Below are 24338 nucleotides of genomic sequence, written 5' to 3'. Positions count from 1 at the left end.
ACAGGTCTAATAACTAAACACATAATTTTAATTTATTTATTTTTTTACATGTTTTTTTTTCTCATAATTTTTATTTATTTCAAATTTCAAATTCAAATAAACTTCTCATTTAATCGTTCCTATTTAACATTTTGTTTTAATCAACCCGTATAATATACGAGTATCACAACTAGTAATATGAATATATTAAGATTGTGGTTTCTCATTCAAAGTTCTAAATCATTTCACATCTCTTTCTTTAAATAGATTTTTCATTTTTTTCTTTAGAATTATATTTCATATTTATTTAGTTATTATACTTTGACTTAATATCCATAGTTTCAGTTTTCGGCTTTCGGCTATTAACTTCTTATTATCGGTTAGTTTTGTTAAACAGATTCTTAAAATGATTTGTATTTATGTATTGAAAACTTAATAGAACATATTAAAATTTAAATAGATAATGATATCTATTCAAATGAAAAATTATAAAAAAAGGCTGTGGAGAAATTTTTTAAGATAAACATTTATTAATTAAATAAAGCTGATAAATTAAAGTTTGAGTATTGTGAACTACGAAAAAATTATGTGGTTGTAAATGTTAATTTGTAAAAAGATCCATATTAGAAAATCTTTTTAATGAAATATGTTATAAAATATTAGTTTATTAATGACCATTGAATTCTCCATTTCTCCCATAACTCTCCATCATTATTTAGCATTAGTAAGAATCATTTCAATGTGTTTTATGAATGTAATAATGCACCATCATAATATGCATTCATATTATAGCTCACCTTTCATCTTATTTTAATAGTATAAGTAGTGAGTCATATGTATTAGAAGCTTGATGATTTCATCACAAGTATTGGAAAAAAAGTTCTCTCCACTCTCATGTTTTTCATTATGTACTCTATAATTTATCTTGTTATTAGCTACATATTTTATAACACGTTATCAGCACGACTCTACCATATAGTTCCAACTTCTTGTCATTCTTGTCATTGTCAGGTTTATATATATATATATATATATATATATATATATATATATATATATATATATATATATATATATATAATTTTTTTTAAGTTCATATGTGTAATGCTCACAAGTAATATAATGCTCACAAGTAATTTAATGATACTTCTTAACTAACATTCCTCTAACATACAACTCTTTAATTTGATTAGTACTTTCACTATGACAAACCTTAGCAAACTTGAGTTTATGGCTCTTGACATTAGTGGAAAAAATTATTTATCATGGATCCTTGATGCTATGGGTCTTGGAAACACCATAAAGGACGTAAATCCTTTAAATGAAGTATCAAGCCAAGAAAAGGCTAAGGCGATGATTTTCCTTCGCCACCATCTCGATGAAGGATTAAAAGTTGAATACCTCACTGTCAAAGATCCAATTGATCTTTGGAATAATCTAAAAGAGAGGTATTATCATCAAAAAACGGTGATACTTCCTTGAGCTCGTTTTGATTGGTTACACATTCGGCTACAAGATTTTAAATCTGTGAGTGAGTATAATTCAGCCATGTTCAAAATTACTTCCCAAATAAAACTATGTGGTGAGACTATAACTGATGAAGACATGCTAGAGAAAACCTTCTCTACTTTTCATGCCATTAACATGCTCCTGCAGCAGCAACATCGTGAGAAAGGTTTTAAAAATATTGTGAATTAATCTCATGTCTTCTTGTGGATGAACAAAATAATGATCTCTTAATGAAAAATCACCAATCACGTTCAACCGGTTCTAGTCCATTCCCTAAAATGAATGCGACATCATCTAATTATAATGGTCATGGGTCTAACCGTGGTCGTGGCCATGGTCGTGGCCGAGGTCGTGGATGTGGTGGAGGTCGTCATAATTATCGTCTCAACAATAATAATAATAATATAAGTAACCACCAGAAGTGGGAAAATAACAAAAACCCACATCCTAATTATAAAAGTGGTCAAGGCAAAAAGAAAGTTGAAAATGTTTTCCACCGATGTGGAATGACTGGTCATTGGTCGCGTACATGTCGCACTCCAAAGCATTTTGTTGATCTTTATCAAGCTTATCTAAAATCTAAAGAAGGGAAAAATGCGGAAACAAATTTTGTTCAAAATTATTTTTCCGAAAATCAACTAGAAATTGGACATTTGGATGTTGCCGATTATCTTGCCTACACGGAAGGGACAAGCGGTGTTATGGATGGTGATGGAAGTATGCAATTTTTCCCATAAAAGGAGATGAATATTCCATATCATGAAATTGTTGGTTTTCTAGTATCATTTGATTTTTGCATTATGTTTGTTTAGAGTCGTTGTCATGGTCAAGAATAATATGTAGTCTTGTTTAATGTGTTTTATTATTTTTATGTCATAGTCGTTTCATGAGAAAAGATCTCGGTGGTTCTTCTCAAAATAATAAAATATGATTTTATTTCTACAAGTTCAATATTTCTTATTATTATTATTATTATTATTATTATTATTATTTGAAAATAAATATGCAGATTCGCAAAAGAAATGAGGAATATATATGTCTTGTAGACAGTGCAACAACATATATAATTTTTAATAATGAAAAATATTTTGCTTACTTATCAATTGGAGAAGCAAATGTTAATACAATAACAGGTAGTGCAAAAATGATTGAAGGCTCCGGAAGAGCAAATATGATATTACCACAAGGGACAATAATTACAATTGGTGATGCATTATTTTCATCAAAATCACCAAGAAAACTTTTAAGTTTTAAGGATATTCGGTCCAACAGATATCATGTTGAAACAACTAATGATGGTGATAAGAGTATCTCAATATTACAAAAAAAGTCTTTTGGAAAAATTACCCGTATTGTCATTTGGATTGTATTATACAAATATTAGAATGATTAAATCTCATGCTATTGAAAATAAAAAGTATGATAACACCTTCAAAGTTTGGCATGACCGGTTGGTCCATCCCGGATCAATTATGTTGCGCAAAATAATTGAAACTAAAAGTGGTCATTACATGAAAAACCAGAAGATTTTTCAAGCTAATGAATTGTCTTGTGTTACATGTTCTCAAGGAAAATTAATTTCCCATACATCATTGAATAAAGTTGGGTATGAAAATTATAGTTTCTTAGAAAGAATTCAAGGGGATATATGTGGACCAATTCATCCACCGTGTGGACCATTTAGATATTTTATGGTTTTAATTGACGCGTCAATTAGATGGTCACACGTGTGCTTGTTATCTAGCTGTAATCTCGTTTTCGCAAGATTACTTGCACAAATAATCTGCCTAAGAGCACATTTTCCCGATTACCCAATTAAGAAAATTCGACCTGACAATGCTGGAGAATTTACATCACAAGCTTTTAATGACTATTGCATGTTGATTGGGATAACTATTGAACATCTTGTTGCATATGTTCATACACAAAATGGTTTAGCTGAGTCGTTAATCAAACGCCTTCATCTAATTGCAAGACCATTACTAATGCATTCTAAACTTCCTACATCAACATGGGGACATGCAATTTTACATGCAACATCACTTATACGCATCAGGCTAACTAGTTATCATAAGTTCTCCGCTATTCAACTAGTTTGCGGTTAGGAACCAAATATTTCCCATCTAAGGATGTTTGGATGTGCAATTTATGTACCCATTTCTCCACCTTACCGCACAAAAATGGGTCATCAAAGAAGAATGAGAATTTATGTTGGATATGAATCTCCATCTATAGTAAAATATTTAGAACCATCAACTGGAGATTTATTTACAGCTAGATTTGACGATTGTCATTTTGATGAATCAGTTTTTCCAACATTAGGGGGAGAAATAAAGAAGCTGGAGAATAAAATCTCTTGGAATGAATAATCACTTTCAGTTTTAGATCCTCGTTCAAGTCAATGTGAACTTGAAGTGAAAAAGACAATTCATTTATAAAATGTAGCAAATCAATTGCCAGATACATTTACTGACCCTAAGAGAGTAACAAAGTCTTATGTACCAGCTGTAAATGCTCCAGTTAGAATTGATATCCCAGAAGGAAAAAAAATACAACTACAAATGAATCTAAGGCACGCCTGAAGTATGGAAGATCAACCGGTTCCAAAGATAAAAATCCTCGAAAATGAAAGGGAGCAAATATAATTGATGGTCCAAAAGAGAAAACAGAATCTCTTGAAAAGATAAATGAAGCTCTAGAAGAGCCCAATGACATAACAAAAGAAACTGGGGTACCTGAAAATTATGAAAATGAAGAGATCTTAATAAATTATGTCATGATAGGAATAAGATGGAACCGAAATAAGATAGATGTCGACGATAATTTTTCATATCATGTTGCGCACGAGATTATGGAAGAAAATGAGGACCTTGAACCTAAATCTATAGAGGAATGTAGAAATAGAAAAGATTGGCCAAAATGGAAAGATGCAATCAACAAATGGGTATTTGTGCGCAAAAGAAACGAGATAAATGAAGTTGTGAGATATAAAGCAAGACTTGTTGCACAAGGTTATACCCAAAGGCCTAAAATTGATTATGAAGAAACATACTCTCCTGTGGTTGATGCAATTACATTCCGTTATCTAATAAGTCTGGCAACACATGAAAAACTGGAGATGCGTCTGATGGATGTAGTTACCGCCTATTTATATGGTTCACTTGAGAATGAAATTTATATGAAAATCCCAGAAGGCTTTAAGTTTCCAGAAGCACAAACTCCTAATTCTCGTGAAGTATATTCGGTAAAATTAAATAAATCTTTGTATGGATTGAAACAATCTGGTCGTATGTGGTTCCATTGTTTAAGTACATTTCTGTTGAAAGAGGGCTATAAAAATGATCCATTAAGCCCATGTGTATTCATAAAAAGATCTGAATCAGAATTTGTGATAAATGTTGTTTACGTAGATGATTTGAACATAATTGGAACTCCTGGAGAATTGGAAAATGCCACTTCTTGTTTGAAAGAAAATTTTGAAATGAAAGATCTTGGTAAAACGAAATTTTGTTTGGGTCTTCAAATTGAGCACACCAAAAATGGAGTTTTTGTACATCAATCCAGTTATCTAGAAAAGGTGCTTAAAAGGTTTTATATGGATAACTCACATCCGTTGAGTAACCCGATGGTAGTAAGGCATTTAGATTCCAAAAAGGACCAATTTCGGCCTTGTGAAAAACACGAAAAACTTCTTGGTACTGAAGCACCATATCTTAGTGCTATTGGTGCACTAATGTATCTTCCTAATAATACGAGACCTGGTATATCTTTTGTTGTAAACTTATTAGCAAGATATAGTTCTTTCCCAACAAGAAGACACTGGAATGGAGTCAAACACATTCTTCGATATCTTCGAGGTACAATGGATATGGGCTTATATTATTCATATTCATCAAATACGGAGTTAATTGGTTATGCAAATGTTGGATATTTGTCTGATCCACACAAAGCTCGATCCCAAACAATTTAGTTATTCACTTGTGGAGGTACCACAATTTCTTGGCATTCTGTTAAACAAACTTTAGTTGTTGCTTCTTCTAACCATGTAGAGATTATAGAAATCAAGTAGTACGGGCCCATACTACCTTCCACACCTACCCATATTTTCCTCAAGTATCATCACAACGCCCTAACAATATATATATATATATATATATATATATATATATATATATATATATATGCATGGTGGTCGCTCAATCCTCACTCCTAGAGGAAGGCTAACTATCTCATAACTGGCCTACTGACCCCACATAACTCACCCATCCATGAAACTTCCACCAACCCTGCAGCACTAGTGCGTGCTAGCCATACATAACGTTGGACCCTATAGACATTCAAATACTCGGTCCTACTCTAAGCCCACAACCAGACAAGGAACAGGAAATAAAGCTAAACCAAATATTCTCAGGCTATGAGATCCTAATTATGTACAACATATAATGCATACACTGAGCAACTATAGTAATGATGTCAATTTCATATAAGGAAAAACCCTAGGCTATCAGGCATCATACAATCAAGCAATTCTATCATGCAATTCCTGAATATCCCTAGCCTAGTGTTAGCATGATGTTCTAACATATCACATAATCAAATAATTGTATGGTATTTTGGGGTCTACTTACTGGCTCCGGTTGATCGTACACTCTACATCCTCCTTTAGTATTTTGAAAACCATTTGAAAATCATTTTGAAAACTTTTTCCTTGATTTGAGACTTGATTCACACTAATGTTCTTCCAATTCACTCAAACCAAGGCTCTGATACCAACTTGTAACATTCATAAAATTTGAGCCAATTTAAAACTTTTTCAAACAATTAAAACCATTAATTATTACAAAGTGTTTTCAAAACAGTTCCATGTCAGAGTATCCCAGAAATCAAAATCATAAAAAGTGAGGAGCTGTACGATCACACCTTCGCCTTCCCGCGATCATCTAATGTACCTGAAACCACAAATGAAACTATAAGCCCTAAGCTTAGTGAGTTCCCCCAAAATACCCATACACACAACAATATACATATAATCACAAACAACATACTATGGGTCCAATCAACCATCGGGTTGGAATGCCAATATACTATGGGTCCAATCATCCTCGGGATGGAATACCCCAGGCCCACAACCATCAGATTGGAATGCCTACATACTACGAGTCCAATCATCCTCGGGATGGAATACTTACAGCCCACAACCATCGGGTTGGAATGCCTAGGTCTGTTGGCTCTCGCACAAAGCAGATAAGCCTCAACCACCAATTAAACATGCGAACATACACCAGATAATCACATAACAGTCTATAGACAGACAAACCGATCTAGCATATCATAAAAGCATATAGCATCCTATCTACCAGGATACTGATCTAACGGATTTTAACAGCATATACATCCTATCTACCAGGATACTGATCTAACGGATCATAACAACATATAATATCCTATCTACCAGGATACTGATCTAACAGATCATACAATACTCGAGCATATATCATATTAGGATAACAATCCAAAAAGGGTCGGCCTTGGTGCCTTAGACCCTTGAGTATAGTGAGGAAAACTCAGCTCACAAATGTCGAACTGAAGTGATAAGCTCAAACTCTCGAATCACAACCACGAACTCCACCACCTATTTTCACCATAAGACCACCTCCATAAATTTCCAATTTACTAAAATACCGCCACAAGTCAAACTGGTCAACCCTTGGTCAAAGTCAAAGTCAACGGTCAAGGTCAACAGTCCATGTTGACCCAACTCGTCGAGTGCAACTTACTAACTCATCGAGTCCTTCCAAAACTCGAGAAATCTTGAAAACCCTAGTTGAATCGTCGAGTTTCCTGACAACTCGTCGAGTCCATGCATGTCCCATGTCGGGAAAACCCAAACTGACCCGTCGAGTCGTCTCACTGACTCACCGAGTCCATGCAGAAACCAAAACGGGGAAACCCTCTTTCGACTCGTCGAGTTGACTCATGAACTTGTCGATTCCCTTCAGTCTTTTTCTTTCATAAATGTTTTTAAGCCACCCCAAAGCCCCAAAATGCAAATCTAACCTCCTAAGGCATGGTTTCCACGTAAAGTTGCAAACTTTACGTACATGCATGGTCCTAAATGTCAAAACCAAGTGAGGGGGATTAACCCAAGGACAAAAGCCCAAGCTTGCTAAATCAGATAACTTTATGGCTATAGGGACCAAGAGGAGTCCAGATCTGAAGTTACAACTTCAGATCATGCCCAATACCCGCAATGACTCCCAAATACACTAAAGATGGCCCTAAACCTAAGCATGAAGAGATCTAACTAAAGATAAACCAAGGTAACGACTTGTTACCTTTAAAATGATGCCAAGATGAAGTAGAGTCAGATCCACAAGCTCCTCTTTGCTCCAAGCTTCTTATATTTCACACCTTCTTCACAAAATGCATCAAAATCACCCTTTAAGCCTCACAAACACTCAAGTACAAGGTTAACAACGATTAGGGTTTCTTCTGGCCGTCAAGAGGTGATAAGGGACCGGAGGTAAGGACTTATGGTCCTTTAAATAGGGTGCAAACCCTACAAAATTAGGGTTTCATCTTCCAGCTCCTACTCGTCGAGTCCGGGTCCTCCGACTCGTCGAATAGGTCCAATAATACACGCCGGCTAACCCGCCTCTACACGACGAGTTGGGGCAACCAACTCGTCGAGTAGGTCTATAAACATGTACATAATGCTTTTAAACTTATACCTGAGAGTCGGGGGGTTATAGTTTAAATGTGTTGAATATAATATGGGATTTTATTTTATTTTTGTTAACTAATTCTACTTAGTTTCCTAAAATATAGGTAATTTTAGGTTATATCTCTAAATAAAATGGCATATATGCCCTTATCATTAATTAAAGTAATTATATAGCACATCTTAGTCCATGTTAGGAACATGGACCCTAAGATCACAACCTTTTAATTTTTTTAATATAATGACCATAATTTGCTCATACATTCACACAATACTTGTGATTAACATTTGATCCTAAACTTATATATATATATATATATATATATATATATATATATATATATATATATATATATATAGGCTTAGGTTATTTTGTTTTTACTAAGTATTGTGTGCCAGAATGCACAGATCTGGACCAACGGATGAAATTAATCAATGGACATGATTTGAGAGTGTATGATATTACAATGGGGTAACATGTATCATATAATCACACAATTTTTAGCAAAAGGGTATTTTGGACAATTAATACATTTATAAAAGGAAATTTTCGGATTTTTAGGGATGATTAATTCTCCTAATTTAAAAAAATCTGAATTTTTTAATTAATTCAATTTCAATTTTTACCGATTTTATTCTATCAGAATATTTTTTGTTAGAATGATACTCTTTCAGAATTTTATTCTAATAGAATATTATTGAAGAAAAACAAAATTCTTGAATCAGATGTTGAAAAATAACAAACATTCTAATATATTCTTATACATCCGAACTTAAATACAAATTCATACATATTCTTACAGACTAAAAGTCTTATACATTTTAATATAGTTATAAATATTCTAAAAGAATATCAACAAAAATGAATAACATTCTTAAAAAATAACAACATTATGCTAGAATACTCTCGTTCTCCATGTTTTCTTCATTTTCCACATCAATGGCAGCCCCTTCAAAACCTAAATCCAAAAAAAAAAAAAAAACATAATCAACTTTAAAATAGTATAACTTTCAGTATATTCTAACAGAATAGAACTATAATTCTAACAGAATGTGTTAGACATTAAAGACTTTTAATTTATTCTAACAGAGTGTACTCGAGTCACTTGATCAAGTATTCCCCGAGTCACCTGATCCAAATTATCGACTTAATCTAATTACAATGACTACATTGTAGCTAACACAGAGGACAATACTTTGGAAAAAGGTCAGCTTATTACAAGCTAGAATGTGGTAAATATGACAGTTCAAAGATCACAAATGTTTCTGAACAAAGAGTTCTAAAAATACAGCTGTAACATCGCATGTTCGAAGGACTATAACTCAACCAATATTAATCAAATTTAAATGACTTCTGAACCTAACTTGTAGCTAACACAAAGGAGAATATGCAGAAACAAATTTCATATCATTCCAAGCTAGTATGAGAGAGATATGATAGTTCAAATATTACAAAAAAAATTGGCTGAAATATTTGATTCAAGCATTTTAACAAACATTTGGCGGGCAAAATCAGATGCACAAATCTTTATACTCCATTTGATGAAACATACAACATATGTAATTAATAAATACATGAATGTGACTAAATTTACAATAAAAAGATAATAGAGTGCATACCTGGAAGCCGATTCCAGAATCTCTCATAGATCGAAGAACACATCCATGGCTATCGCCAAAGTCATACGTGAAGAACAGGCCCGTCGATTTCACGAATTTGGGGATTCCGATGAAGATGATTTTAGATTCTCGTAGGATTTAAGTGAAGAAGGAGTTTCAGCAAAAGAGATCGATTCGCGAGGCTGGACTGTTTTTCCTCTTTTCAATCGCGATCTTCTCATCAAGGATGAAGTTAAATCAAAGGATAATGAGATTCATGCTTCTGATTCTATCACCAGTTCATTACGGAAGCTGTTCATTGATGAACCAGAAGAATCTTCTTCGTGTTCATCATCAGAAGCCGACGAATTGGAAGCTCTACCTTCTGGAACTTTCTGTGTGTGGAGGCCTAAGACGGAAAGTGGATCATCCCCTGTTATGCGTGCGGAGTAGTTCTACCGGGTCTCTATTGAAGAAGAAGACTAGTTCTACCGGGTCTCTATGTGTGTGTGGGTACTGTATGAGATGAAGAGGGAGCGTAAAACCCTAATCTGGTGGGGGTGAGGTTTTAAAACTGATATCCTAATTTAAAAGGGGATATTATTTAATTTTATCAATTTACCATAATTAATTATAGTATAGATTACTATTATACCCTTATATTTATTATTAATGATTTATTTTTTTCTAAATTTCTATTGGTGCATTCATGCACAAAATAGTTGCTGAAAACATTTGAACCTAGCTCTCTCTCTCTCTCTCTCTCTCTCTCTCTCTCTCTCTCTATATATATATATATATATATATATATATATATATATATATATATATATAGAAGAACATAAGGATTCGAATCCATTTTAGGGAATTTTATCCATTTTTTAGATTTTTTTTTTCATTTTATTCGTTTGATATAATATTTTTAAATTATAAATTGACTGACATGAGGGCGTTGAGGAAGAACAAAATGGACAGCTGCACATGGCCCAACTTTTTTATTATATATTTTTATTTAAAAACCAAAACTTATAATAACGATAAGGGCCATTTTTCCCTTGTTCGTCCTAGGCCTTTCAGGATATTTAATTATTGATTGAATGAGTTTTTTTATGAATGGTTGAAATTGACAATCCTTAATACACATGGTTAATTTTAGCGTTGCTACTTTCCTTAGCTCTTGATACTATCCTTTCCTTTTCGTCCAGTTTTGTAGGAATTGTGTTCTTTCTTTTTAGACAAAAAACCAAAATGATGGTTTAAAAAGTTACTCAATTGTTTGTAACAACAATAGGTAGTTGTGGTGATTTTAACATATTACCTAAACATGGATTGATAATTATTAACCCATCCATGTTGAGTCAAGTAGGTAGAAATTAAAGGAGCAGCTTAAGCTAAAACTACAAGCATGTGATCAGTCAAGGAATGATTGTGTGAGAAATTACATAAGCTTTGCTGACCAATGCTGTATGTCTTAAATCTACAAAGGAATCCATTATCTATTTTGTACCTAATCCAAGTTATTTTCAAATGAACAGAGCATTACTCATATGGTTCAGGAATCAGAATCTAGCAAAAACCAAACTTTAATTCAAGTAAAATAACACCCCAATGTCTTACAATCTTGCGTCGACAGATCCGCAAGTTTTGAACAAAAGGACATTGAAGCTTGTTAATTTTGAGACTTTACCTTACAATTACGGAGCAGATAAACATTATTCAAAAAAGAATCAAATGTACGTAAAAAGTGGTGTTTATGAATTGGAAAAATATAAAAGGATTAAGGAAGCAAATTTCGAGGATTGAAGAATTTCCCAATTTGATATATAAAATTAAACAGACGTAATTGAAATAAAAAAGAAATTTCAATCATCTATTATATGTTGCATTTTCTCTTCGTCAGGGGCCAACAAACAATCATTGCAGTGGAGAATTAGTAATATAAGAGAAGCCCAGTTCGAAATTTCCGAAAGGTTAACCAGCAAAACAAAAACCACAAAAGAGCAAACAAAAATATTTAAATAATAAATTGCAAGATTCACGTACACTAGTGGTTCTTAAGGTTTTGAAAATGTTGCACAGATAAGAAGCGATCACTCATCTAAGACATTAACACTGAAACAATCATGGGGGAAGTACCACATCCATTCATAAAAGAACATGCACTGTTGACTTTTATTGTCATCAAGAAAGTAACCACAGCCCCTGTATGGTGTCTGAGTTTCAGGCCATGACTCCGGTTTAATAGCAACACAAGAACTGAACCTGCTAAGAAAGAAAGCATATTCTCCTGTTATGTTTTCAGCCGAGACCCATTTCATTTCACCAAAATTTAATTCCAAAAGCTTTTCTGGTGATGATCTAGACCGATATATGATATAAAGCTTTTCTCCTGAACTTACAAACTCTGGTCCAAACCAGTTTTTCTTTGGATAATTTTTGGTTTCGAGTAAAGTCCATTTGAGATTTTGATCCTGATCGAGTCTGAGTTCACATAAAGAAAAATCCTTGTGTATGCTATATATCTTCCCCTTTATAACATGTAAATCAAGGATATAGGGAGTGGGGCTAGCGGAGGAGATATGATTCCATCCTTGTTTATCCACAATAGAAAAATATACCATTTGTGTACATAAGACAACAAACACCCGCCCAGATATTGAAGGTGAAAAGACAAGGATACACCTGATAGCCGTCATTCCTTTTTCATGAGCACATACACTTAAGGGGTAATCGGGGAAATGAAGTTCATCTCTTGTGATAGGATTCACAAGCCAGAAGTCGCGGGTTTCCCTATCGAATAAGATAAGGTAACCACAAGTTGATCCAAAATAGGTCCTGCCAAAAGAATGGGGAATAATGGTTTTAAATCTTCTTTCTTTGAAGTCCTCAAGGAAATAATAGGAGTCTTCCTTATTAAGGAGGGGCCCGATGCTTATCTTCATGGGTGGTTTGGACGCCATAAACGTGTTCCTGTTAGAAACTGCAAATGACCTCCATGACTTGCAAACTCCACTGAACGAAAAAAAATCAACTACTCCCAGTTTCATCATAATTAAAAAAAGCATATCATGGTTAACATCTAACCAAGATGCCACACCATCGTTGCAAAAGGTCTTCAACTTCTTTCTGCTAGATGATGACGATGATGATGCATCATCATCATCATTTCTTGTAACACTCATTGTCCTGGCCCTTCCTAAATTTGCAAAAGGAAAGTAAAAACCACATAAGATACAAGAGTTGTAAATTGGGCACAAGCATGCACATACAAACAGATAATAGCCTTCTCGATGTATTGGACAATTTTTTTTCGAAAACTATATAAAATTTTGAGGTATGTAAAGGAGACTCCTTAAAGAGGGATGTCCTACAAGACAAAGGACTTACAAATTTAATTTTATGTAAGGGAAACACTAAGCTCAACTTCTAGCGTTATTTATGGGACAAACTAACTTTGCAAGATTGTGAAAGCAAAGTTCAAACCCGTTGCAATAAATGGGTTGTGTCATTTATAAATGGATTAGGATGTGAATGGATAACCAAATTAAGATATCAAACTCTTTATGAATGACGGTGTGTTGTGACAATGCAACAATTTTGGTTCTTAACAATTCAGTGCTTCGTGAAACTGGTGCACATTAGCGAGACTTCTGTAATCATGTCCTATAATGAATAGAAATTTATACAAGTTATCGTTCCCCATAGTTTTTGTTACACTTATTACAACACAACGATATCAAATATACTCCTTTTAATCAAATAAGTTTCTTTTTTAGATATTCAAAAGTAAATTTCACTTGGGCATTTACGGTTCATGTGCGTAAGCACAAACATGTTGAAAAGATATATAATCTCAACTGGATTGGAATTTGATAGAGACAAAGTCTGAAGAAAAATGACAAAACACATACCTGCAACTAAGTATTGCTAGAAGCGATTTTTCAACCACCGTTCTTCAATAAAGATTCTTGACCAATAATTAACTCTAAACAACTAATCTTAATAATTGCAATTCGTAATGGATAATTACTGAGGACCGACGTTCAAGCGTTTGACCGAGTTGAGCCAAATTCATGAACACAAAAATGGGGATAATTAAACAGTCTTCGGATATATCTTGCCCATTAATATATTGTATAAGCCCATTAGGCCATTACTAATATGAGTTCCTACAGAATTATAAACCCTGAGCAGCAGGCCGTCCCGTTAATTTTGAGTGTCTGTATGAAATACAAAAAATGGGCCCTTAAATATAATTTTTTAATATCTAAGAAAAATCTGTAAATACTTTAATAAGTCGATAAATAAGAATTGGATTAGAGAAAACAGATGTAACTGCATTTATGACTTGCTGACCAAAAGAAATAGAAATTAAGTTTTTTTTGAGACTTGGATTTAAAAAAAAAATAAAAGGAAAGAAAAAACAAAGAAAAAAAATTAATGGACTCATAATTAAGTTTAATGGGAATTATGTTAAAGTGAACAAAAAAGGACATGGTGGTTAATGGGATTAACCAAGTGGTAGAAGTGAAACTTATTAGCAAAAAAATAAAACATATCGTGGACGCAGATAGATTCAATCATTGGTCTACTAGTTATTAAAAAGTAAATGGCATGCGTCCTAGCCAGTTGATCTAGCATAGATTTCTAAAATTTGTTGCATAAATTGATATATATTAATGTAAATACTACATAATTTCAGTAAAACTTGGGCCTATTTTTTGGGGCCCCTGTGTGGTTGCACGCTTTGCAACCCCTCAGGGTCAGCAGAGCAATCAATCGTGAAACTTTTTACGGACCCTGAGCAGGCTCTTTGTTGAAGAATCGTTGTTGATAATCGATTAAAAATCCATACCCTTTAGCAATTTTAATTAACATATATGTTTGGGCTTCGATCTCTTCAATTATTCGTCATCGTCAAATCCCAACTCTTTTGTAGTTTACCTGCATACGAGTTGTTTTTTCATTATATGTTTGTATTTTGCATGCATACCAAGTGTACTATGAAACGCCTAAATAAAACTCATTTTTTATACTTGCCATGGTAATTATTTTTTCGTTTTGTTTACGTTTGGATAACTATTTTTTTAAGGTGACAATAATAATATGTGTACACATTTAACAAGTTAAATGTGTACAAAAAAAGATATTTGTCTAAATATGAACAATTTTTTTTTACAAATTTCTTAAGATTTTTTTTATAATTTCTTAAATTTCATACATTTATTTCGAAACTTTTTTTTTTATAATATTTTAAGAGTGTTTCACAGATTTTGTATGACAAATTAATATTTTTTTATAACATTTTAAAATATTTTCGTTAAATACTATTTTAAAACATTGTATTAAAAAAATTAAAAGTTTTTAAACTTCTAATTAAAAAGTATTAAAAAGTTGGAATAATTTTAAAACGTTTACATTAAATAGATTTTTTTTATATTTGCGAAGTAATATTTATTTTTATTTTTTTAAAAGACCCTCCATACTTATTGTTACATATTTAATTTATTTAATTTTATTGTTAGATATTATTTACTTTAAAAATATTGTATATGCTTAAAAACAAAAGAAAAAAAATTATAAGAGGCTATATAAAATATTTCACAAAACAAAAACATATTTTTTAATTAAAAGGTAAAGTTTAAAATTGATAAGTATTTAATTAATATTTACGAAATTATGGATATTTTAAAAATAACGTTTGAAAAAAAAAATAATACAAACAAATATGAAAAATAAAATCGCTATTAAAAGTGGGGAAAATGACTTATCAGAGTAATTAACTTTTTGTTTTCTTCACATTTAGACAATTTTTTTTGTACACATTTAACCATTTAACTTGTTGATTTGTTCACATATTGTTATTGTTACATGCTATAGCCGGTGACAATGGCAATATGTGAACATATATAACAAGTTAAATGGTCAAAGGTATAGAAAAATAAAGAAGTTACCTAAATGTGAACAAATCGATAAAGATGATTACCCCGATAAGTCATTTTCCCTTTTATAAAAGCACGATTTTCTTACAACAATATGGTTTTTGATTAATAAAACTTAGTTATCAACGTACAACGAATGAGAAGACAAACAAGCAACAAGTTGTGCCGCTAAGTCTTTTTGTATGGTAAAGTCAATTCTCTTGAAGAATACATCCATAGATCTAGGGATATAACATTGTTATGCATGATTCGTTGTACTCTGTTATAAAGCTCCACCTCATCCGGTGCAAAGAAACTAAACGTATCAAATGCAAATGGTATGAACACATGTTGATTTTTCATGCACGATTTTTCATGTTTGGTGACCTTGCATGTAGTATCGTTTAATGCAGTCTGTCTCGCCATGAAACCCCCGACCCTCAAGCCCACTGGAGGGGATACCCCTGTAAGACTAAAAAACAATTCTAAATATTATGGTGGGTGTTAGCTCTTAAAATAACCTTTGTTTTTATCCATTTTCACTCTTATGAGATGCCATGAGTGTTTGGTATAACCTTGATGCTGGAAGATTGAGCTGAATACGTTGTTTTTTTTCGTTGGATATGTACAGACTATATATAGCCTTTGTTTTTCTGAATATGAATGGAGTGTGCAGCTTTTGAGTCTAAATTACTTCCATGTCTCTATATATTCTTTCTGCATACATATATACTTGTGAATGTGTGTTATTTGAGAGATAACTTGAGGGCATGTTTTCCAGCATTTGGTATCAGGTTGAAGAGGGTTGGTTTGAGAGTCAAATTTTAGAGGGAGGAGCCTTTGGTTGCAGGGCAACGAGAGCAGCAGAAGCAACAGTTCGGCAACAGAAAGAAGGTTTGACCGGCAACAATCAAAATAAAGAAGAAAGAAGAAAGAAAGAAAGAAGAAAGAAGAAAGAGAGAAAGAGAGAAAGAAGAAAAAAGAGAAAAAGAAGAAAGAAAGAAGAAAGAATGAAAGCAAGTAGCAAGCCCGATCACGTTTGGTGATCAGAAGAAAGAAGCAGCATATTTTTTTTTGTATGAACGATAGCAAACAACAAGCAAGAAAGTTGCATAGTCTATAGCAAGTAACAGGCAAGATAATCATAGCAAGTAGAAAGTTTCAGGTTTGGAGCAAGTAGCAAACAAGAAACAAAATGCAAGAACCAAGAGGAATGAGACAGCAAGAAGTCTAAGCAAGGTCAAGAGCATCAAGATTAAAGGGGTGATTGTTGGGTATAATCTTGATGCTGGAAGATTGAGCTGACCAAAGTCAAGAATGGGTATGGGTTAATATTTAGTATTTATTTGATTTAATTAGTTTTTTGGATAAAGGGTGACCTGGTAATTGGAAGTGTATGTGCATGTGGGTGAACTTGCTCATCAAAGGAACCTATTCTTTAGGAATAGTTAGCTTAGTTTTAGGTTGGTTTTTGCTTATTTCCATTGGATATGTACAGGCTATATATCACCTTTGTTTTTCTGAATATGAATGGAGTGTGCAGCTTTTGAGTCCAAATTAATTCCATATCTCCATATTTTCTTTGTGCATACATATATATACCTGTGAGTGTGTGTTATTTGAGAGACGACTTGAGGGCCTGTTTTCCAACAATGAGATGGTTTTGCATTAGGTTACACATGGCAGCCATGAAACCATAGCCAATAATGATGCTATAATGAGTACTTACACTGTATATTTGTATATTTGAACTTGTTCTTGAATCAACTGTAATTAAATTAATAGAATATTCCATGTTGATAGATAATACTAGGTTACATCATGAAGGATGGAACAAACTAGAACTCCAACATGAAATCATATAAGAATTTGAAAGTGGAGAGATAGAAATCGAGAACATTTAATCTTTACCACGACTGTCTTGTCATGTGAAACGCTTTATAGAATATCCCCAGACTAAAATCAACTATCTTGATCAGAATTAAATATATGAGCACTATTATATACCTAATTACAAATCGAATTTAAATAGATTTGTAGAAAAAAAAATTGTTCAATATCTAGTTCCCAGCCTTTTTTCTTTAGACTACAATAGCGATTCATCACATAAAGGTTTTCACAAAAACTTACAAGCTCCGGAAATGATAAGTCTAGCTTCGGAAAATTATTGGTTTCAAGTAACATCCATTTGAGCTGTTGATTTGGATCCAGCCTGAGTTCACATACAGAAAAATGGTAGTGTAGGGTATATATCTTCCCCTTGAAAGCATGTAAATCAAAGATAGAGAAAGGTGGAGGAGTGTAGGCGACATGATTCCATCCTCGTTTACCAGGTATATAAAACAATATTTCTGGTTTACTCACTCTAGTATACAATACTTTTATATGTAAAACAACAAACACCCACCTAGACATTGAAGGCGAAAAGACAAGGATAGCCCTGATATTGACTTCAAGAGTACATGCATCTAAGGGGAAATCAGGGAAATGAAGTTGATGCCTTGTGATTGGATTCACAAGCCAGAAGTCACGGGTTTTCCTACTGAACAAGATCAGGTAACAACAAGTCAATCCAAAAGCTATAAATCCAAGATATACATTTGATTGTGCCTAGAAATATTAGGAAGGTCCAAGATGACCGAGGGTGGAAATTAGTGGTTCTTGAAGAGATGAATGCTCTTAACCAAAATGTTACTTGCCTACATGGAAGATAGAAGATCCCCCACATGGTAAAACTCTGTTTTTGTAACTGATGATGGTAGAGCTGATAGGTATAAGGTAAGAAGAGTAGCCGGTGTATGATTGATTAATACAAAACATTTGCCCTAATTACTTCCTAAGATTTTGTTTGTAGTTAGGAAATATAGCCAACTGATTTGGAAAATAGTCTAAATTATAGGTTTACATGTCCCTATACAATATTGATAAGGCAAGTGTAAAACATATACGAACAAATCAATTAGTGAACCGCCCTAAAAGATAAGAAAAATAAAATAAACTCCCATTTCAATGGTTGTTAGCAGCAAGTTACTATAGAATTATAGATCACAACAGCTTATTTTGCAGATTAAATCGCACCTTTACTAACTGTAAAGTGTAAAAAGCAGTGTTAATTAACCAAATTAAACTAACGGCAAAAACTCAAACCAGTTGGATTAGGTCAGTCGTAAGACCAAACTAAGGCAAACGAATCAGATTAGGGCGAAAACATCAAATTGGTAGGCTGAAATCTATTACAACTAAATCAGATTTTGCAATAGATTTTGTAGCACGGACATCACAGCAAATTAGGGTAAAAGGTTTTAACGAAGATAACTTAATTTTGGCTTTTTCAAAAAGCTAAAAGTTTGAAAAGTTGTTTGGCAATTATAAAAATCCTTTTACAATGACTTTTTGTCAAGAAGAAAAAGTTATGGTTTTAAAAGTCACAATTTGTGACTTTTGGTGACTTTTGGCTTTTTAGCCTTTATTCCTTCGAAAGCTAATTCAAACACATTTTAAAACCTACTTTTGAAAAAAGCTATAAGTCAAAAAGTCATTTTGTTGAAAAGGACTTTTTAAGCTAAAAAACAATCCCAAACACTCCCATAGAGAAGACAACTCCACATGAATAGAGGAACATTAAATATATACCTGCTAAAGACACGACGTTGAGCGTAGAATCGTAGGGGATGCCGATGAGTCCCGAGACAATTGTGTCTTGTGTGAATCGTGACTCGTGAGTACCTTTATCTTTGGTTAGGATAGGAATGACACTCAATTAAGGAAGAAGTCAACATTAAATCTCAAATTATTATTATTATTTTGAATAAATTATTAAAATCGTCTATGTGGTTTGGTAAAAATTACATTTTTGGTTCTTATTTTTTTATTTTATTTTTTGCACTCAGACCGTCCTTATGGTTTAATTTTGTTGTGTTTTTCATCCATTCTCAACATAACAAAACTTTATTCCCCTATGTATTTTTTTAGTTTTTTTATTATTTGTTTATTATTTATTAGTTAAAGAAAATCAATTACATGATTTATAGACATATAGGACCACTCTTACTCTCACTTGCAACACAACCACCACCCTCCACCAACAACTACCACCCACAGATTCCAACATTAACACCATTCATCTATTATGGCTCAACAACAAACAACATTATCGATTTCATCAGGTCACCCCCAAGATGAAATCCTAGAAATCAAACTAGAACATCGAAATCATAACCATACCAAGATCAAATTCCGAAACCAGAAAGCTAACCAAAGTCAAATCTTAAATCCCGAAATCAAAACCTGGCTGAAATGAAAACCAGATCTAGAAAATAAGCCCAAATCCTAAATCTCGATTTCATCTGAGTCTTTGCGACGATGGTGGTCTGGATTCCAGTGAAGGAGATATTGCGATTGAAGCTGATCAGAAGGTCATCGCTGCGTGAACCACCCGACGACGTGAAGCAGCTCCATCATTTTCAGATCCGTTTCTAGAGATGTCTTTTCCCCCATGGTTGGATTAATGATTTCCCTATCTTCTCCATTGTTCAAATTGTACTTTCTCCTGGTCCAATTTCCCACAACTTCGTTCATCGGATTTTCCCATCTTCTCTGTTCCACTGATTTTGATGGAGGATTTCGAGGACTCTAATTTCATCTTCTGGGAGCACAAATAAAAACTGACTGTCTCTGTGTTTGGTTGCACTAAAGGTTAGATTCGATTCTCTAAGACCCAAAGTAGAATGCATCTAATATATCATACCCAAAAGACTAAAACCCTAGAGCATTTAGCATAGAGAAGAGAGATCACTTAGAGAATTTGGATTCTCTAAGTATATGGAGAGTTAGGCAAGCAAATTCTTTCATTAAATAATCAGATTTAATCTAGATTCAAATCATTTTCTTATCTATTACCTGGAATGATTTCGAAGCCTCCTAGAAGCTGCAAAATGTCCACCCTCTTTAGGATTTCTTATGTGTAATGACAAAGCTTAAAAAATAAGTTTTACTATTGTGGATGCTATTATTTCAAGCTTTACTACTGTTATCATCATTACCTGACAGTTGGTCCGGAACAGTTATAGCCGTTACTAGTTCCGCAGGATCGAAAGAGTTCACTTTTGAGGGAATTCGGGATTTAATTCTAGGCGAAGACGTCAGACGAAGAAATTCCGGGGAATCATCAAGTGAACAATTGAATGCGGTCAGAGGTAGAAGAAATAACAGAGGTAGTGGGAGCGGGAACAGGAGAAGGAGTCAGTCGAGGACTCGAAATGATGTGACTTGTTAGAACTGTAAAGAGGTTGGACATTTCAGGAATCAATGTCCAAAAGACAAGAAAGAAGTTAACGTTGCAGTAGACCATTCAGATGATGATGTTTTGATCTGTAGTGTGGAGAGCAATGTGGATTCCTGGGTTATGGATTCGGGTGCTTCATTTCACGCTACCCACAGCCGTGAAGCACTGCGGAATCTGAAAGAAGGGGATTTTGGTAAGGTAAGACTGGTGAACGATGAGGTTCTTGATGTGACGATCATAGGTGACTTAGATCTGAAGACTCCAGTCGGTCCATGGACTTTGAAGGATGTCCGGGTAATTCCAAGTCTGAAGAAACAGTTGATTTCTGTTGGGCAGTTGGATGAACAGGGACACGAGGTTAAGTTCAGGAATGGGCAGTGGAAGGTTGTCAAAGGAAATCTTGTGATAGCTCGTGGACATAAGAGGGGTTCATTATATATGGTCAGTTTACCGTCTGAGGGAGTAACCGTCCCAGTTCAGAAGAAAAACAAAATCCGGTTTATAGAGTCTCGTAGACAGAAGAAGGTTTGCTTTGCAGATGGCAAACCCAGAGTCACAAGTCAGATTCAGGTTGAACGTGTTTGGAACGGTTCAGAAAAACCAGTCAAGGGCATTCATAGCAGTGGGAGCATGGGCTTTGTTTCAGCTAGAATACCCAGAACACAGTGGGTTAAGAGAACCAGTATTCCATCTGTAAAAGTCTCTCCAGATTATCTGCTTCACATGGAGAGTGTCGTTTGTTCTCAGGATGTTCCAGGATCGGGCAGTTCATTTCAGTGGGAGCCGGTGGAGACAGAGAACAGTTCAGTGGCAGACTTTGCCATGACTGATGTGTTGGAGCTAACGGAAGCTTCAACTAGCCTTCAGGTAAATTGAAGAGAAGGCCAGGGTAACTAGGAAGGAGTCAAGATCAAAAGTTTTTACAGAAATACAGATACACAGTTGAAGCAATGGTGAAGATTGTTTCGTGGCTTCAAGTGGGAGATTGTTGAGTGTGAAGCCATTGGGTTAGTCAAAAGAAGTGGCAGGAAACAAGGACTCTCATGTGAACATGGAAAAATTGTTACGGCTGCAGAATTTCAACAATGGTGGCCTTATCAATTTCACATGTATGTGAATGGAAGAAAAGGCTTACGACTCAAAATATTATAAATAGGCTTCTTCCTTTCATTTGTAAAACTTGTATCTAGTGTAACACAGAAAGAGTGCAGATTAGCACCAAGAAATGTAAATTCCTAGTTACCGGTGGACGTAGGTCAGAGAAGGACCGAACCACGTTAAATCCCTCGTGTTCATCCTTGTGTTCTTGTTTTTCGTGAGCTGTGTGTGTGTTTAGAGTCGTGTGTTAAGTGTCTCGATCCTAACAAAACAATCATGGGGGAAGTACCACAGTGGTTCATAATAGTACCAGTGTCGTTTTCGACTTTCATTAGCATGAAGGAAGTAATCAAAGGTCTTGTATTGTGTCAGATGGGCAGCAGCCCATGACTCTGGTCTAATAGCAGCAGAAGACTTCTTCCACCCACTACTAAGAAAGAAAGCATATTCTCCTATTGTCTTTTCAGGAGACACCCATTTCATTTCACCAATATCCAGTTCCAAAACCTTGTCCTGTGCTGAATCCTCACTTATCAGATAAAGGTTTTCACCAGAACTTACAAGCTCTGGATGTGATATGTCTGGCTTCGTAAAATTCTTGGATTCGAATAACATCCATTTATGTTTCCCATTCAGATTGAGTCTGAGTTCACATACAGAGAGATCGGTATGTAGAGTATATATCTTCCCCTTGAAAGCATAGAAATCACGGATGGGGAGAGTGGAGGAGACATGATTCCATCCTCGTTTACCTTCCATACAAAATGATATTTTCTTATTCAGCACAACAAACACCCACCCTGATACTGAAGGTGAAAAGACGAGGATAGTCCTGATGCTTTCATAAGCACGAACATATAAGGGGTAAAAAGGGAAACGAAGTTCATGTCTTGTGATAGGATTCACAAGCAAGAAGTCGCGAGTTTCCCTACTGAACAAGATCAGGTAACCACAAGTCAATCCAAAACATCTCCTGCCAGTAGAATTGGGAATTATGGTTTTACATGTTTTCTCTTTAAAATCCTTCAGATACCAATACGAGTCTTGATTATCAGCCCCAGACGAAATCGACATGGGAGGTATGGAGGCCATGTATGTATTCCTCTGAGAGACTGCGAATGACCTCCATGACTTGCAGACTCCACTGAATGCAAAGAAATCAACAAATCCCAATTGCATCATTACCAAAAAAAGCACATCATGGTTTAGATCTGACCAAGATGCCACATCACCCTTGTCAAAACTCTTCAACCTCTTCTTGCTAGATGATGATGATGATGATGATGATGATGATGATGATGCATAATTGTCATCATGATTCCGGTTCCCAGTCATATTTCTTGTCTTGGTCATTCCTACTGTTGAAAAAGGAAAACAAATACCACATAACATACAAGAGTTGCAAACAGGGGAGAAACATACACATACTCACATATACACATACAAACATGCGTAACCATTTTCAGAGCACTTCTAGAAGAGAGAAATGGTCTTAACCAAAATGGTACTTAAGAGAATGAAGATCTCCCACATGGTTATATGATGATGGTAGAGCTGAGAGGCATAAAGGTAAGTGGAATAGCCAGAGTAAGATTGATTAATACAAAACATTTGCCCTAATTAGTTCCTAAAATTCTGTTTTATAGTTAGGAAATATAGCCAACTGATTTGGAAAATAGTCTAGATCATAATAGGTTTACATTCCCCTAAACAATAGTGATAAGGAAAGTGTAACACATGAATAAACCAATTAGTGAGTGCTAACTTCTAACCACCCCTAAAAGATAAGAAAAACTAAATAAACTTCCATCTCAATGGTTGTTACCAGCAAGTTACCCTATGGAAACTACTGTTTTCAACATGAGAATCCTTAGTGGCAGAAACAACTACTTGCTATAGAATAATAGATCATAACAGCTTATTTTGCAAAGTAGATGGCACATTTACCAACTGTAAAGTGTAAATAAACACCAGTGTTGATTAACCAAATTAAGCAGATTAGATCACAGTGATTCAATTTCGGAAAAAACTCAAATCTGGTTGATTAGGTCAGACCAAGCTAAGACAAAATAATCAGATTAAGGGGAAAAGATCAAATTCGTAGGCTGAAATCTGTAACAAGTAAATCAGATTTTGTAGCATGAACATCATGGCCTAGAGATTTCAGAAGCCGGGTGCAATTTAGTAAACATAAGCCCTGAAACTAGAGATTTCAAAATTAAAATCA

At 34.2% G+C, this 24338-nt stretch overlaps 2 protein-coding genes across 2 annotated transcripts; both read right to left on the bottom strand.

Moving 5' to 3' along the window:
• Positions 1–11898: 11898 nt before the first annotated feature.
• LOC145126855 (uncharacterized) lies at positions 11899–12990 on the bottom strand. The gene has a single exon (XM_079062142.1). It carries the CDS (start codon positions 12988–12990, stop codon positions 11899–11901), a length of 1092 nt encoding a protein of 363 aa, XP_078918268.1.
• Positions 12991–17691: 4701 nt separating this feature from the next.
• Positions 17692–23446, bottom strand: LOC145126854 (uncharacterized). Its single transcript, XM_079062141.1, has 3 exons — positions 22422–23446; positions 17860–17941; positions 17692–17736 (listed from the first exon to the last, which is right to left on the bottom strand). The coding sequence occupies exons 1-3, from the start codon at positions 23444–23446 to the stop codon at positions 17692–17694; spliced, it is 1152 nt and encodes a 383-aa protein (XP_078918267.1).
• Positions 23447–24338: the final 892 nt, after the last annotated feature.

Source organism: Lactuca virosa, chromosome 7 (genome assembly GCF_052849685.1).
Source record: "Lactuca virosa cultivar CGN04683 chromosome 7, Lactuca_virosa_CGN04683_v6, whole genome shotgun sequence".
Taxonomy (NCBI): Eukaryota; Viridiplantae; Streptophyta; class Magnoliopsida; order Asterales; family Asteraceae; genus Lactuca; species Lactuca virosa.
The sequence above is the reverse complement of the archived record's forward strand: the minus strand, read 5'-3'. Positions and strand labels throughout refer to the sequence as shown.

Bases quoted from the DNA above. Each gene is read 5' to 3' on its own strand.
- LOC145126855 (XM_079062142.1), bottom strand. From the start codon at position 12,990: ATGAGTGTTACAAGAAATGATGATGATGATGCATCATCATCGTCATCA.
- LOC145126854 (XM_079062141.1), bottom strand. From the start codon at position 23,446: ATGACTGGGAACCGGAATCATGATGACAATTATGCATCATCATCATCA. The intron at 17,942-22,421 runs GTACTATTATGA...ATGTGAACTCAG, and splicing joins GAAAGTCGAAAACGACACTG to GCTGGATCCAAATCAACAGC. The intron at 17,737-17,859 runs GTAAGTTTTTGT...ATTTGTAATTAG, and splicing joins ACTTATCATTTCCGGAGCTT to GTATATAATAGTGCTCATAT.